This window comes from Solea solea, chromosome 4, assembly GCF_958295425.1.
Source record: "Solea solea chromosome 4, fSolSol10.1, whole genome shotgun sequence".
Classification (NCBI taxonomy): domain Eukaryota; kingdom Metazoa; phylum Chordata; class Actinopteri; order Pleuronectiformes; family Soleidae; genus Solea; species Solea solea.
The window spans coordinates 19317810-19335297 of NC_081137.1; the positions used below are offsets into that span (position 1 = coordinate 19317810).

The 17488-nt window shown below is 41.6% G+C and overlaps 1 protein-coding gene across 1 annotated transcript in view; it reads right to left on the minus strand.

Moving 5' to 3' along the window:
• Window positions 1–5290: 5290 nt before the first annotated feature.
• The window catches only part of LOC131458766 (CXADR-like membrane protein), a 49076-nt gene continuing 36878 nt past the window's right edge, over window positions 5291–17488 (minus strand). Inside the window, exons 2-7 of the mRNA XM_058628010.1 lie at window positions 13138–13295; window positions 12438–12636; window positions 10408–10575; window positions 9837–9959; window positions 9416–9557; window positions 5291–8164 (exon numbers count right to left, since the gene is read on the minus strand). Of these exons, the coding sequence (XP_058483993.1) occupies window positions 7795–8164; window positions 9416–9557; window positions 9837–9959; window positions 10408–10575; window positions 12438–12636; window positions 13138–13295 (1160 nt within the window). The 3' untranslated portion in view covers window positions 5291–7794. The remainder of the gene's footprint in view (window positions 8165–9415; window positions 9558–9836; window positions 9960–10407; window positions 10576–12437; window positions 12637–13137; window positions 13296–17488) is intronic.

Sequence of the window (17488 nt, forward strand, 5' to 3'; positions counted from 1 at the left end):
TCCTTTCTTTCTTTCTGCACCTTGCCTCCAACTATGCAAAGACCGCTCCAACTGGCCCCTCTCCGCAAAGACTTTGCTCTTTACATATGACCCATTTATTCTATACCGTCCATCTTACTTCAGTTCAGTCCCCAGCTGCTGACGCTCTGCACAGTTGCAGGTATACACTGTTCTGGCGTCATCCCGAAGCCCACTGGGAAACACCACATGCTTTTACACAGTAAGCACATTTGTCATGTGCTGTCTGTGCAGAGCGGGCCCAGCTGTGTGTGTGTGTGTGTGTGTGTGTGTGTGTTCCTCCATATACAACATTTTTTGTCCATGAGCATGAATTCTTTGCCCTTGTTTCCTCGGTCCCATTTGTTATCCGACAATGCGACGGAGACTGTAGATCAATGTTTAAATAAAAGGTTGAGCAAATGTTGCAACATAGCACTATTTATGCTCGATGGAAAAAAATACAATGCACAACGGAAGTGACAACTGCAACAATTCATTTCAATAATTGTGAGCTCTCCAGAGAAGTCTCCCGTAAGTTTGAATCCTTCACTTACTGGTAGAATATAAGCTCACTCATTACCAATTTAGCAAAGGCATCATGGGAATTCCCTCGTGGCCACTAATTCTCGAGACAGTCTACACCACGCAAAGGCATACAAGATGGAGCGGTGGCTAAACTCAAACACCTCTAAACCTTAGTGTAAAAATACACCGACAACTGACAGTAGTATTTGAGTTGAAAAAGGTTTCCATCTAGTGGTAAGAGGCAGAACTGCCTCTCCAAGGTTCAAAGGGAAAATAAATGTGCATTAAAAGGTGACAACTTAGAGTATTTAATTAACCTGGTTGTGTAAATGTTAATAATTGTATTTCAGCCTATTATATCTCACAGGCTCTTATATCTCACCGTCTTGAGTTTTTTTTTTTGACCTAAAACAATGTTTTAATTCCATGACAAATACAATACAACACAAAAGAAAATGTCCTACACAAATGTGTATACTATACAGTGTGCATGTGATTATTATATTTGTATTATTGTATTTCACTAGAATATATTACGCTTCAATATTCTGTTTTTTGTGTAATTATATTATGTACATGACTTTGTCTCATCTCTCCATGCATTTTTATTTACTTAAGTAAATAACATAAATGCTACCTTATATTGTAGTCTTGCCAAACATAAATGTAACCTCTATTTAACCTACTGTTACATCACGACCCTTTGTTCCTTGTTCCTTACCCTAACCCCTTATATCTCCCTTAACAACAACAGGGAATTGCTGACCGCGCCATTGTCCCCTTAACCTTAACTTAAACACGACCCCAGTTCACCTTTCAATATGATACTCCACACTATATTTACGTCATAGGACTTTGTGTTTTGCTCCTGTGGAGAAAACAAATCCATGTGATGTAAAATGTGTAAACATAGCTCCCCCAAGAGGAGTAAAAGACCACACACGTACACACATGCTCTCTCTCTCTCTCACACACACACACACACACACAGCAGACGTAAACACATTTGCATAGTCATAAATCATTAACCTGCGTTCATCTCCACCAGAGACCTTGGCTGCCTTCCCGTGAATAAATGCACAGCGGCTCGATGTGACTGCTCAGCACATTTCGGGCACAAGCCCTTTCCAGGATAAAGACAATGTGTAAATGAAACACTGCACTCCCTTTTTATTGGTATTTTACATTTCAATAAGGACATTCTGGGCCTAAAAGTAAAATCAGGGAAATCCTTTGCTATGGCCACAGATAACCCTGATAATTGCCTTGATGTATATAGAAAAGACACCCCTCTGTTTATCCCTCTGCAAGGTTTGCAGCTCTTCCCAGACACTAGTACAGAAAAAACATAACAAATCACCATTAAAAGAGATGAACATTAACTAAAACGTGCAACAAAATAACACATTTTCTTCTGACTCGAGGTTCTCCCTCTCCATCTTCCACGCTCCACAGCCCTCACTGTACCACTAGAGGCCAACATTGGCTGCACATTGATACAAATGGGGTTCCATGGCCAATGAATATGATTCATTTGATCAAAGTGTGGCCGCAAGACAAGCAAGCGAGACTTAACAACAAGCTGGACAGAGTCAACGGGGGGTTTGTTTTAGCTTATGTGTAATAAATGCAGATATTATACACAAAGTAAATAGGCTTTAAGCTCATTCCACAACCTGTTGTGAGGCTTCATGAGTCTCTTAACACTTAAAGTGGCATACTTGTATTTTTAAAGTATGTTTTAAGTATGTCAGATGGGCTTTGCCTCCATTTAAGGCTCTAAAAACCTAAACCACACGACAAATTGTGTAAACCAGTTTTTTTATTTAACTGTATTTATTTAAATTATTTAAAACTGAACACGACAGAGTCTTAAAATGAGCAAAGCTCCCATTTGTGTGTGTGTTTCCGTGTGACCAAGAACTATTATTGGCCCATTAAAAACACATTTAAGTCAAACGTATCCATGTATGTACAGTAGATCTCTGTCCACTGTGTCTTACAATTCTTGTTACTTGTTATTTCAAAAACACTTTGAGACACTTTGGATCAGGAACACTTTTTCCTCTGTTTCACACGTTTCCTCTCCTGCATGTTTCCCCCCACACACACACACACACACTTCATTATTTTCGCTCAATTATCTCTTCGCCCTCCGGGCCAATCGGGACTCACGCGCCGCTCGTTTTGAATTACTCGTTTCTGTCTTCACGCTCTCAATTTCACAGTCCGTGTCCTTCATCCGTCACCGTCTCCATCACTGCTTTATGATTATGGCAAAAAAAATGATCCATGTGTTTCACCTGAGAGGTTCCAGTCCCCCCACTGACCCCAGTGTATAGGGATTCTACCTTGTTCCTCATGCTGGGACTAATAAAGGAGTATAATCAATAAAATATACACTTTTTTTTACCAAGGTTTATACCTTGTATGCTTGTATGTTTATTGCCTTTAAAGTGTCTTCCCGTCCATTTCCTTGCCAGATGTGTGAAGAAGACAGGGCCTCTCTGTGCGTCTCCATTCAAAGTTTTATTTTAAAAAGAAAAAGGGAAGAAAGTCTCTGTACAAATATACATTTTTTTTTTAATCACTCAAACTGTGTACTATTTATATACAGTATGTGGCTGGCGAAACAAAGTCGTGACAGAGAGAAAAACATAAAGATAGATGTGACTTTCATGATGACATAACGATATTTCACACAGTACTTTGTATTGAATGTGTACAATATAAGAAACTTAAATGCAGAACCGAAAATAGTATATTTATTTTTTTGTACCAATATTGTTTATCTATAGGAGTATCATTTCTATAATAATATAGATTTTGAGGCAGAGCAAAAATCCGTAGATCATTTAGTATCTGTAACATGCATATAACCATCATTCCTTTTTCCTTTAACTGAGGGGGTTTTATTACCCTATACATTTCTCTTAAATTTAAAATTTAGATCTTTAATCTAACCTGCGGTAAAAATGGAGAGGTTTGTGACTTTGGTGTTTTTTTCTGGTGGATCTCGCTGAGCCCTAATGCTACAAAGATTCAAAGGAACAATCATGCTCTGCAGTAAAGCCACATTCTCTCATGGGCATTATGGGAAATTCAAAAGGTTGCTGTCGCCATTTTCTACTCCCAGGTTTATCATAGTCGATGAAAAACAGAAGTACAACCTTGCTTTGACGTGAAGCTGGTGATTGGCAGATTGTCACGCGGTGGGGGTGTGTGTGTATTGTGTGTCTGACTTAAGCTAAGTTCAGTTTAGACGTTCTTCAGTGTGTGTTTTTTCCTATATTAAAGGGTCGGTCGGTCCATATTGTCGCTACAACTACTACTACTACTAATAATAATCATATTTTCTTACATTCATATAGTGTTTTCTAGTCATGCAGATAGTGTTTTGCTTTTGTCCACAGTTCTGAGTCCGTCAGGATTCCCCAAAACTATGGACGTGAACCATTGCCAGACGTCAAAATGGCCCCTTCGCTGCTCAGTGCACAGACCTGAAAGTTTAATGTTGTGGTTGAACGTGGTCGTATGACAACTTAATGCTACTTTCATTATGATAAAAGTCCTTATTTTGTCGTGGGAGCTGTGTTTGTTCAGTCATACTATCACCTTACCACTTAAGAGGTTTCTTGTATATATGAACTGTTTATAATCATAAAGATTAAGTGGGCTGCCTTCAGGGGGCAACAGACATCTTGAGAGTGTTTGGTCACTGTCATAAAGGAGCCGCAGCGGTATAGGACGCCAGTGAGGGCACTTTTCCACAAATATCAACACAAAATAAAACACAATATATACTGGATGAATGTTATTCTCTGCAGTGTTTTGAATACTATAATACAGTTATTTTGTGCTGTAAACAGAGTCATCTCTGTAACCGTCCCAGCGACAGGGTAAATATCACAGTAAAACTATGTTTTATACTGTACGGGTCAATATAAATGTGAAAGTAGTAGCTATTCTGTCACCATGATTGTGTTCTAGCAGTTTTAACACAACAGTGACAAGTGTGATCCCCTATTACAGCGTTAAAACACAAACATAGCACATTTATTCCTAGACTTGTAACTGTGGATGCGTGTAACACAAACAGCAGTAATCACTGAAAGTAAATCAAGGTAAAGGCCCTGGTGTAGTTCCGTGCACGTGCAGCCCAGATTTTTGCAACGCGCAAAGAGCGCATGACCAGCGCAAACTGAACCTCCGCCCCCACCGGTAGGTGGAGTATTAATTAAGCCCCGATCACCAAGCAGGAAAAACATACAGCAGACAACAGAAGAAGTCGTCGCCAAGGATTGTCAGCCAAGCCTCGACCCGGCAACCCTCTAACCCTCGTTAGGCCTTTCAATTGCTCGCCGCTCGAACCAGACATGTCCGAGAGAGCTGTAGCATCGTTCTCTTCTTCTTTGGTAGGAACGCGTCCTATTCCCTGCGTCCAGATTTGTACCGCCAACCGATGGTGAAGTCAGTTACTACAGGACCCTGACGCGAGAGTATACCGCGCTGGCCAAAGTTAGTGGAAGTATGCCAGGGCCTTAAGAGTGCGGGTCACGCCGTCTTTAGAAGTAACTTTTGCAACGATGAGAAAAGCTCTGCCCTTGGACCAAAGGACGTACTGTCCGCCTCTCAGCAGCATGCAAAGCACCGCGGTCGGGTATACTATCACGGGAGACGACTGAGGTGGTGATGAAACAGGTTGGGCTAAGACTCACAAGACAAGAGTTAAAAGGCGAACAAGGTTGAGAGGAACGGCGTTGAAGGAACAGAAAGTGACTGAAGAATGAGTAATGGAGAGGAATCCGCTTTGTCCTCTGCTGAATGTGTGATGAGGCACAAGGACGGAACAAAGTCTGCTGGCTGGTTCACGGAGGGTCAGATACAAACAGTGCTCTTGTCTAAATCTTTGTGAACTCCTTGTGTTTGTGTCCTCGTGAAAGGACGATCATTTGCCAAGACTATTGTACTGTATACAGGTTATTCAACGTATACGTACACGTATCCAATCAGCCATGACTTTGCAGCAGGAATTCCATCTCATTTACATCACAATAAGCAAAGAATGGAATCGTAGCATCTTTGACAGTGACATGATGGTCGTTGACAGGTTAAACCACAGTGTTAGTTTCCACTGCTGTCAGAGAAGGAACATGTGAGGCTGCAGTGGACACACACACACACACACACACACACACGCACACACACACCAACACTGGACACGTGAGGGCTGAAAAATGTCATATGAGTCAATCATGTTAACATGGAACACTACATCATAATATTGTACAGTGTTCCTAATATACTGTTTACATACATATATATATATATACAGTACATATATGTATGTATATTACTTATTTCTATTATGTTATAACATTCTAACCCACACAGAATAAAAGGAACGTGATTCTTACAAGTTCTGTAATCGAAAACAGGTGTAGTCAACGGGATTGCCAGATGTAAAACTTTGGCATGCACAATTCTGCCAATCATGAATATGTTGCCTTTCAACATTTTTATGTGGCAAATCTGCTAAATTTGTTCCTTTACATGTCATAGTTTTCATTTTCATGGCCTGGCAACACTGTGAATAACCTGTGGTAGTAGGTTTAGGCACAAAAATCACCTAGTAAGGGCTAAGAGGAACGTTAGGGGTGAGAATTTCCCCTTAAATACTTCTGAAAACTTGTTATGAATGATATGTTAATTCAAGCAGTTTGCCAAAATGCACATTTGAATCTGTTGCCTTTAGAAAATTTGATATGCAATGCAACGATTGTGGTCGATCATGGTTGGCAGAAAAAGAATAATAGCAACGTGTGTATTCTGGGCTGTAGGTAGTCTGCACTGAATGTCGAATTAAAGGCAGTATTTATAACACAGGTAGACACGTGTTGCCATAGAGGCTGCGTTAAACATTATAACCTAACTGTATTTGTAAGCTATATCACATCTCGTGTCGTAGTGTGATTAAGATTAAGAGTGTCTTAAAAAACCTAATTTCTGTAATCATGAAATCATAAATCATAAACCACACCACAATATTTCTAATTCTACTTTCACTGTACATATGGCACTAAGGTTATAGTTAATGGCAGATGGCTATGGATATAATGATGTAAAAAATAAAAAGTGTGCACTACTCCACATGTGATGAACACTCCGCATGTTTATATTGGATTAAAAAGTCAGAAAATTTAAAAGACCCTCCCCTCTCTTGGTCCTGGCAGTAAACGCAAACTGCTCTATTCCTTTTCTGAAACACCTCAGACGACAACATTCCCCGTGTGATGGGTTTGAAGAGTAGTGAACCTGAATGTGACTTTGTCTCTAACATGAACACCTATAACATGAATCCATACATTGTCTACTCCACATGAGGGTCGTAGGTCACTGGAGTCAGCTGACACTATTACATAAATCAGTGATTCCCAAAGACTTGCATAATTTCCCCAACCTTTCACTCAAAATGTACTGTATGTGCATATTTTTTGGTCTAAATAACATGCATAAAAGGAAGTTTCCTCATAGAAATGCTCTATGAACTAATTCAAAATGATATTATTTCGATATTTCGTCACAACAGTTGGCTTAGAAGGTGGGTCCACGCGCGAAGTTTGGGAAACACCGACACGAGTGATGATTTAATCCTTCTGTGCTTCGGTGTTTTCTGCAGAACAATGGGCGGCAAAGACAATGCAAACACATGGGGTAAAGTGTCCTGAATGAATCCACGCGCGCATGATTCCACACATGAGAGATGCAGTGTGTGATAATACCGGCGACACTGATGGATAAATGAAGTGTCTGCATAGTCTTTTACAATCAGCCAGAGCCATTCATCTCATCGTTATCCTGTGAGGCTGCTTTCATCAGTTCACTCATGGGTGCGGGTGTTTTTTTCAAATTTGCAACAGGTGTGAAGCGGTTGATAGAAAGGTGTTTGATTGTACTGTCAAAGACACGGCTGCACCTTTTTTCCTTCTCCCCTTATTTCCATCATTCCTGCTGCTGCTTCACATTTGAACAATTCTTTATCTTTATAAGAACTTGTTTTGCTCAGACGTGTCGATGGCAGACAAAAACGGAAGGAGCTCGTTCCTATAATGTCAAAGGAAAAGCAGAGATTTGGTGAAAGTGGCCGTGTGAATATTGAGAATGTACAGTATCTGGATTATAGAACGGGATTTTTAACTCTTGGGTTCAGGTATTTTCAGTGTCCTGAGGCTACGTTTGTCTTTTCTTCTGTGGGATTAAAACAGTCTTCTAAACAGTCTGGAAGGCCTTGGTTTGGGCAGGGATCATAACAGGTGTTGCCCCCATGCGGGTCAGGTTCGCCGGGCTCAGTTTAGGGGGAGGGCTGGGCTTGGAGTTGGAGGTAGTGGTGGGAGCAGAACGTGGTTCAGGAGTCTTGGGAACTGCTTGACTGTAGCTGGGTGGAGACTGAGGGAAGGTGGAGGTTTTGCAGTCCTCCTTGAGGGCCGCCACGGCGGGAACGCAGCCCCGTTGGCCTCGGGGCCCCATGTTGTGCACCATGGACTGAGTGGAGGAGGTGCCTGAGCGAGAGCTCCCAGAGCGGGATGAGGACAGGGAGTTGGGGTTCACCAGTTTGGCCTTGGGAGCCTCCGCGTCCTCCCTGGTATGAACACGTGGATGAATGAGTTTAAAAAAAAACACATCTGGACAAACTAGTGCCAACACTATGGATGTTTTGGTGATTTTTGTTATTATTCTGCCTCTGTTTAGTCTTTGTGAACAGGAAGGATGTAATACTGTGTGTATGCTGCATCCTTAATGTGAATAAAAGGCTCTGTCAAACTATATTATCAGACGTGACTGAAGGAGCGTTTGTTTTGTGAAAAGCAGCAGCAAAGGTTTCTTTTAGAGTGGAATTCACTTCAAACACTTCTTATACTTAAAAACCAGGCACCACCGTTTTTAGGTCATTCACAATAACGTCTACAAAATCTCAGGTTATTCTTTTATGACATAGCTGCAGACAATGTGATTGTGTTCACTTTCAACCTGCTTTTTTTTCTTTTCTTTTTTGCTCTGTCGCTACTAAATTATGCATAGCGGGAAATCTCCACCAGTCTGTATTATTCATTCAGATGCACAAGTGGTGCAGTATGAAAGGTAAGAACAAACTTGTGTATTACATATTCTATTACTTTACTTTATAATGTTAAGGTTTTTTGTTTTGTTTTATTTTTTTTAACTCTGTAATTCTATGTTTCTCAACCCTGGTCCTTGTGAACCCGCTGCCCTGTTTCCCATGATCCAACACACCTGATTCAAATGTTCAGCTCGTTAGCCAGCGCTGCAGCCGCCTGATAACGAGCCATTCATTTGAATCAGGTGTGTCTGAAAAGAGGGAAATAGTGCAGGTAGTGTGTGTGTGTGTCTTCCATTATGTGTTTCTGGTCATTTAAGTGGCTTTTGACCTTTAAATTACCTATTACCTATGTTTTTATACCATTTTCATATGTGTTTTACAGAATCTTTACAGTGTAAGGCAGAGCTATTAATGCTGTCAGCTAAAGTTTAAACACATGGCTGACACTAACGAAAATAACAGTTACTTTTCTGTATCCTGAAAGTTGAAGTTATTTTTATTCACCAATGCCATTTTCTATCAATTAAAACTTCCACATGACACATGGGGAAGGGAGCTTGGCGTTGTATTTTTAACTCTGCAATTAATTTTGCTTTGTGTGACTTTGGTGGGTTTATACTCGCCAGTCATATGAATAACGTAAGAATAATTTAGGAGAAATTTAGTGAGAAAAGTATCATTGCGGTATTGAACCAGCAAACCATTATCGTTTCCTTTCTGTACTACATGTATGACATTGTACTGTGTGGTTGTCATGGACACTGTAGCCACCTGATTTCATTTGGCGTCTCTTCTTCTTCATACTTCTTCATCTCCTTCTTGCGACACACCAACCAGATGATGAGGATAATGAGGAGGACGCCAAAGGATACACCGACCACTGCCCCCGCTACCACGCCCATTCCTCGTACGTCTACACACACACACACACACACACAAAAGTCGACATTACACATATTGGAAAAACAACACAAATTGTTGTGTGAGAAAGACAATATTGAATCTGAACAGAACAGAACATGAAATACAGGTTTTAGGTTGTTGGAATGAGCGTTGCAACATTTGTGTTTACGACATCAAACAACGGGTGTAACAGTCATTTTGCTCTTCGAGAGCGAAAATCCCTTTGAATGAAAATGTTGCAGAGTTTGCACACGTGCAGCGCAGCGGTCAGCAGAGGTCGTCCACTCACAGTGCATCTTAACCTCCACCGTGCAGCTCTCCTCTCCCACGTCATTGCTGGCCGTGCATTTGTAAACTCCAGCGCTGTCCTTGGTCAAGTTCCTCAATGTCACAAATTCTGGGTTTTTCAAATCTAAGAGAAAAAAAATAATAATGTACTCTTTGTTTTACAGATTTGTTTAAATTAATTTAAATTAAATGAATTAAAATGAGCAGAAACTACTAAGCAGTTTCGATACAAACTGAAAAGCTATATCTGTGTAAGTATAATCAGAGGTGGCAGAAGCAGACGGACGAATAGAACAGACAGAGTACATGGCAGCTTATACAGCACACTGCCTGAGTCAGCAGAAACAAAACATATTGAAAGAGCTGAAATGTGATAACAGTAACACACTTCTTTAAAATGAAATCCCTGTCCGCCTGAGCCGGATGACAGATGAAGATAAAGGGTGACAAAATACTGGCTGACAGATCTACAACGCGGTGACACGCTGATAAGGAAAACATTTTACACGTTAAACTTTATATCTCAGGAGCAGTGTGTGTGTGTGTGTGTGTTTGTGTGTATGTTAAATTACCTATCAGGGCCAATGGAGGCAGCTTGCCAACATACTTGCCCTTGTCCAGCACTCTCTCCCATTTGTAGTGGATGGGATCGGAGCCATCGGCAGACTTGCAGCTCATCTTTACATCGCCGCCCTCCAACAGTTTGCCCTCCATCCAGCACTGCGGCTTCGATGGCTTCACTGCAGGACAAAAAAAAAACAGAAAACAACACATCTCATATCATTCATGCTGTTTCCTTATTTACTCGTTTTCCTTTGCTTTTTATTGATTGAAATTTGGTGCTGGCTGCACATTGATTTTGTCATGTAATATTAAATTACACATGCTATAATCAAAGTAACGACATGATATCAGACCAAGCAGGACTGAAACCCTTGAGGATTACACAGTTATAACACCACTGATTCACAGAGAAAAGTTAAGCCGCATTATCACATAATGAGAGGAATTCCATTATGTGCTGGCACAATTGAATGGTAGCTCTCTAAAGTTCTTTAAAGTCAGCTGCATACAGTTTTACAGGATTTAAATTGGAACACTTTCATCTCCCCTCCTGGAAAGAACAGTGTAGCTTTTCTCCGCATACCTGTCATGCATTCAGAGTACTCCCATTTTAAATATTCAGCCAGCACGGTGATTTCACTGGCTCGTCTTCTGCGTCACTGCTCAGAAAAAAACAAAAGGGGACCTGACGGTACCCTGACCGGCACAGCGTTTACTGCTACTGTAAATATCTGCAGCATCTCTAATAAACGCCGAGCACATCCACTGCAGAGGGACTGAACTTCAGTCAGAGTATGCTCTTTGTGCTCCTGCAACAATGTGTCTGGATAAAATGAATAGGTTTTACAGTTGGAACAAAAAAAAATACATTAGCATAGTGCAGGAGATGATTCTACAAGACTTATCTCAGTGAGAGTCATTTCCCTCTATCCATCCTCCTCCATTTTATCAACATCATCAAATCCATCCATTGGAAAAACAAATTTAGTTTTACTGTCATGGACAGGAGGAGGAGGAACCAGTAAATGTATGTTCTAAAACCCTCTGTGGGATTTATTTATGGAAAGTAAGGAGGTGTTTTCTCGACTTTCAGAGTCAGGTGCCAGCAAACTTCTGAAGCAATACGACTCAGCTTATTAGGGCAGTGATTCAAAACTAATCTCAAAGTGTTTTGTGTGCAAACTCTGCGCACCCTGACCTTTCGATAAAGGAAACGCAGAGCGAGCATATGCCTGGAACTCCAAAGAGTTTGGATAAGGAATATTCTCTTAACTCTTGCATATTTAACCTAATTAATCTGCTCCACTCAACAATGGAGAATGTCACAGACAATGCACTCAATTTACTCTTTCAGATTCAGTATTAAGACTCAATGGTGTAAAGTCTTTCCACACTGTAGTTGTTGTCCATTTTTGTTTAAAAACATATACATTCTGCTCAACAAGACCTGTGAAATAACACATTTAGCGTTTCCACAAGCATGACTCTACTGGTTATTACCTGGTATCTGGTACTAAAGCAAACAATGCCGAACTGTAGATCAGTTAAAAAACACTTAAAAATCCTGAATACGTAGGTTAATCTCCAACATTTAGCAAAGGCAATGTCTAAAATCTCATCATTTAACAGAGGAGTCTGGTGTCAGACGGAGTCTGTGCTGCGGTCATGGAGGAAGTACTGAACAAATATGAGAATATCGGTGTTTCTTGGACTGGCGGGTCTCTCAATCAACATTTCAAACATTTTTCTTCCCAGTGTGACGTTGAAGAACAGCTTTGTTTCAACGACTTGCGGCATAGTTTGACCTGTGACGTGTCCCTGCAACTATTGCACACGTGTGCATTGCGATGACTCTGCTTAAAACAACTAAATACTGTACAGGAAGTGAGTAAGAAATCAAGAAGTGACATCGTGCGTATCATGAGCACCGCCACAGTGTGCTGCAACTTTAGCAGTCTGGGACACCTGCAGTTGCACAGTTTTGTGATGAGTTTTTCTCTCCGCGTGGTCTCTCTGTGCTGCTGAGTCGGCCACTTACACAGCACTATGAGGGTGATGGTGCTCCAGTGGTACCGCGCGCCATTCTTGACTTTGCAGCTGTACTCTCCTGAGTCCGTCAGAGACAAGTCGCTGATCAGCAGCGACGCGTCGCCTTTTAAGTACTCGCCACCAAACGCCACGCGGCCACTCTCCGCATCGTTGGGGTCAAAGACACGTCCGGCGAAGTAGGTGATCACCTGGCGGGAAAACAAGACACACACACTTGTGCATGGATATATAATAACCATATAAATGTACAATCTGATGACATATTTTATTGTATCTCATCTAATCACAATGTCTTCCACTTAAACGTCTATTTTCAGTTGATGCCTAATGTGTTTGATACACTTTATACATCTGTGAGAGTCTTTGCAGGACTTGGACGATTAATTCTGCTCCACAAAGAAGCAGAGGACAGGGACGCTGTGAGGAATAGAAACAAGCTTCTCTCAAGGGCTAGTCAACGTTATATAGCGGTTGATTGACAGATCAAAGTTGCAACACTGTCATTTATGCACTTATGGGAAACGCAAACTGTGTTTTAACTGAGTCCATTCACCTCAAGAGAAGCCCCATGCAGTCTCCCACTCACAGTTACATAAGACCCTGTGTAGATGATTGTTGTGATTATTGCAATGTCTAATGTGTTCAGTTCAGAATGAACACAATGAAAGCTTGCACGGACGGACACTCACCACCCTCTGTCGGTTGGTCGGCTTCAGAAACAGCCACTCGATGTCCAGGGTGGGGTCTTCGACCGCCCAGAACTGATGGTGGCAGGGCAGAGTGGCGTTGTCCCCGACAACCCTCTTCATCTCCATCTGGGTGTACGTCGCCTGCACACCCAGCACAACTGCAGAGAGAGAGAGAGAGAGAGAGAGGGAGAGAGAGAGAGAGAGAGAGAGACAGGCCAGGTCAGGATCACTGATGTAACTGATGCACTGTCCTGACTAGTTCTCCCTCGTGAATGAGATTTATATATCAAGGGACTTCCTGGTTACATAAAATCAACAAAATGCATCGCGTTAAACTGTATAACATAAAGTTTTGATAAGGCAGCGCTGGGGACTCGGTTTCGCAAAGACAAGGTTGATTTTGTGAATCATTCAGTTTACGGTAGAGTTCAAACGTTCATGAAGACAAAGGTGTTATGCACACTCGCACATATTCATGCCGACAAGCACTTCAGCTGTGTATCAGAGAAGTGCGTTCATTCAGACCCCCCCAACTCCATTCTCTCTCTCCTTACCCTAACCTTAACCATCCCAACTAAATGCCTTAACTTAAATCTAATTCTAACCCTAACCCTAATTTTTGCAATGGTAGTGGATGGATTGATTTTGGAATCTTTGGTAAAAAAACAACAACACAGTTTTAAGTGGCTCTCTAATCCGCTCACATCATAAAAAATAGGAAACAGAAATGAATATATTACCCAACACAACCTATACCTGACATTTGTTTTGATTGTTAAATTATCATTGGGGGATGAACTGTCTTTATGAAGGTGCAGCTACTCTCTCGCTCTCCCTTATTCCACAGTGGCTCAAAATCAAAGACAATAAATAAGCCATGTATTGAAAACAATACCAAAGCCATGAGAGTTCTGAATGCGACTATAGAGAACATTACTGACTTCAAACACTGCCACCACCACCACCACCACCACCTCCCCCTCCTCTGATCGGTCACAATAATAATGAGTCCAAACAAAAGAGGAAACACGGACAATGGGTACAAATTCAGCTGGGATATGAGCTTACCACCCACAGCAAGGACTGAATCATTGGCACCTTTAACTGGGGAAGGGATTACCCTGAGACTGAGGATGAAAGGCTGAGCCTCCAATTGCCCCCCCCCCCCCTTTATTTATTTATCCTTCCTTGGACACTGATCAGCTGAATGGACTGTCCTGTCCTGCTGGCTGGACACATTGTGCTCAGAATGGCAGAGCAAAAATAAAACGGGGACGGAGCGTGCGTGTGTGTGTACAGATGTTACAATCATTAATGTGTGTGTACACCAGTATTAAAGTGTACTGTACTGTACTATGATGTGTGTTTGCACTCACTTGTTTATCTGATGTGCATATCTAGAAGATAACGTGTCCTTTTATTTGTCCACTTGTGTGTGTGTGTGTGTGCGTGTGTGTACGTGCACTATTGGAGGAGTTGTGCTCCGATAAAAATCGCTCTCGTTCCGCCCAGAAAATTTCTCACTGGACCAATTTAGCAGTCCCAGAGGAGGACACAGCAGTAATCCAGTTACCCCCCAAACTGTCCAGAGTAACATTGCCTTCCTTCCTTCCTATGTGACCAGAGGCTTGTAACCAAAAAAAAAAGCTCAGATCTTATAAAGAACAATCAAAATAGAAAAAGAGAGGAAGGAAGGAAGGAAGAAGGGAAGAAAGGAGGCAGTAGGAAGTTAATGATTTTTTACTGCAAGCAAATTCTTCCTAGATTGTCTAATTGCTCTTCAAATATCCTGTTCTTAGATGGTGATTTGGCAAAAGAAATGTATTTTATTTCAGTTTATTATTATTTAAGGGGAAAGTAGTTGCACAACCATCATGTTTCTTTGAGTTTAAATGTGATTTTTTCCAAGAGCTTTATTTGGCAGTGTATCAGTGTGAGGAAAACAATGTGTAAACATGATTTGATTGTCTCATCCTCGTGCTGGAATAATTTGCGTCACGTGATTTGATTGGCCTGGTGCTCGCGCTGCCATGTGGAAAGTAGCAGCTTTGAGCTCAAACTTCTCCTGAAAAGCAACGGACCCACCAGGCAGTTTGGCAGCGCTTGACGTCGCCCCATTAAAAGTGATTGAGCGGCGTTATATTTGAAATATGTGTGTGTGTGCGAGTGTGGGTTTATTTCACGTTGAAGAACGATGAGGGGGCGATGCCGTATTATTTACCAGTGCCGTTAATGACTACGTCACATAGACATTCTCCTCTGATTCCTGAGTAATCTGAACATTGTATTTGTTCCATGTGCCATTTCCAAGTACCGGCTACACGCTGTGCCGTTTGTTGCTTCATGATTTAGGAGAGGAGTGAGTGCACGGTGCTGTCGTCTGAGCAGGTGCGAATTCAAATGAATACAGTCCATTAAAACACGGATCAATGTTACGCCTCAGAAACATGTACGTATTGTTTCACTGCACGGTCTATATAATATTTTATTTATTTCCTGGGGCCATTTTGCACTGTGGGGCTGTGCCAGCTGCCAGCTCTGCTGATGTGCCAGGTAACCTAAGAGACTAATAATGAATGCTGAAGGAAAACTGGGGTAAACGTTGAGTAAAATGAACACCATTCCTGAAACCAGCTGTTACTACACCTTTTCTTTTCTCTAATGATCTTTCTTTTCTCTTTTCTTCTTTAGGTATATTTTCGCTTTCTTTTTTGGCTGTTTGCCCATGTCTTTTTTATTTTTTAATGCTCTTGCTGGTCACATTAAACACCACCACCCACTGCTCTGCACCACATCACTGGGGCCTTTGCTTTTACTATATGAGCAGTTTTGTTTGCACCTTGCTTCTCAGGGACACTGCATTGCTTTAGTTAGTTCAACTAAACCTGGTAACTATACACACTCATTTAAACCAGCAGCTGCAACGCTGTGATGTGATCAGCCCATGTGTCCATAACACACCAGGCTCAGATCCAGCTGACACGAGCTGTCTGTCGTCGCCACCCATGTTTCTTGTCACTCTCCACCGGCGACAATCTAATCAAGCAAAGATATCGTACATGAGCAACACAAGGGCTGAAAAATTGCTCTTGATAGTTGATCACCTTGAAAACACAGCTCTCAGATCACAGATGGTGTATTTGGCTGAATACAAACACAGTGCTGCAACATTTTCATCTCATGTGAGATTGTGCAGATTTCCTTTTCTTCCTGTGCTGCATCTCTGAGCAGGATTATTTGTAAAGTGTGTGCAGCACTGCTCCATATGAGGGAGACGGACTCTGTAGGGTTAGACTTAAAACCGTCCTTTTTGATAAAGCTTATAGTTTGGGCATCGCTTTTTTTGGCTGCTATAGACGTAGACTACTCACACTCTCTTACACTCCGGAATACGACTATTACATGTCATTAACCTTCTTCTTTCTGTTCCTAGTTTGTGTCCTTCCTTCCTGTCCTCTCTCTCTTTCTCTGCATCCTCATCTTGAAGGCTGCAGGATCCGGATCCAGTTTCAAGGCTATTATTATTAGTCATGTCATTGTCATTATTATTATGCTATAATTAAAGTTGATATCGGCATAATGTTTTATCAACAATCTCTGCTGTTTCCTGAATAAATTACATAGTAGTACTGCTAACTGCTCCTGGTCTCTCTCTCTTCTGTTTCTACTTCGCAACCCTCTTTCACTTTTGCCGTTTTTCCACTACATGGTCCCGGCATGGATTTACTCTATCGTTTCTGCACGGCTTGACTCTATACGGTTTGGTTTCTTTCCCATGACAATATAGTACCTCCTCAACACTAGCTTTCAGCAGTGCTGTCGCTACATGTTGGAGATTAACGACAGTTTTCAGGATTTTGAAGTCTTTTTAACTGATCTACAGTCGGCATTGTTCGGTTTGATTCTTGTGTCGGACGTCTTGCTCATGACTCTCTCTCAAACGTGTCTTGCTGTGTACATGTGGGACCATGTAGTGGAAAAGCAGCATTTCTCTCCCCCCTTTCTGGCCCCCACCTCTCCTCTGTCCCCCAATTGTTCCTTTCACCCCAACCTGTCTTGGCAGATGGCTGCACATTTTTATAAGCACAAGATCAAAATCTCCAAAATGGCACATCAATGCAGTTTGGGCTTATGAATAAAAATGAATCAAAATTTCAGCCAAATAAACAGTTTTAATTTTCTAAAGTATCGTCCCAAAAAACAACATTGGGTCACATAACATTCGGCTATGAATATTTACCAGTTGACCAATATCAGACACCCACTAAATAATGCACGTGTACAGTCAACAAAATGTCATGTTGCGTTTCCCTGGCCCGCTGCTCCACCTTTTCTGTGCGTGTTAGCAGCT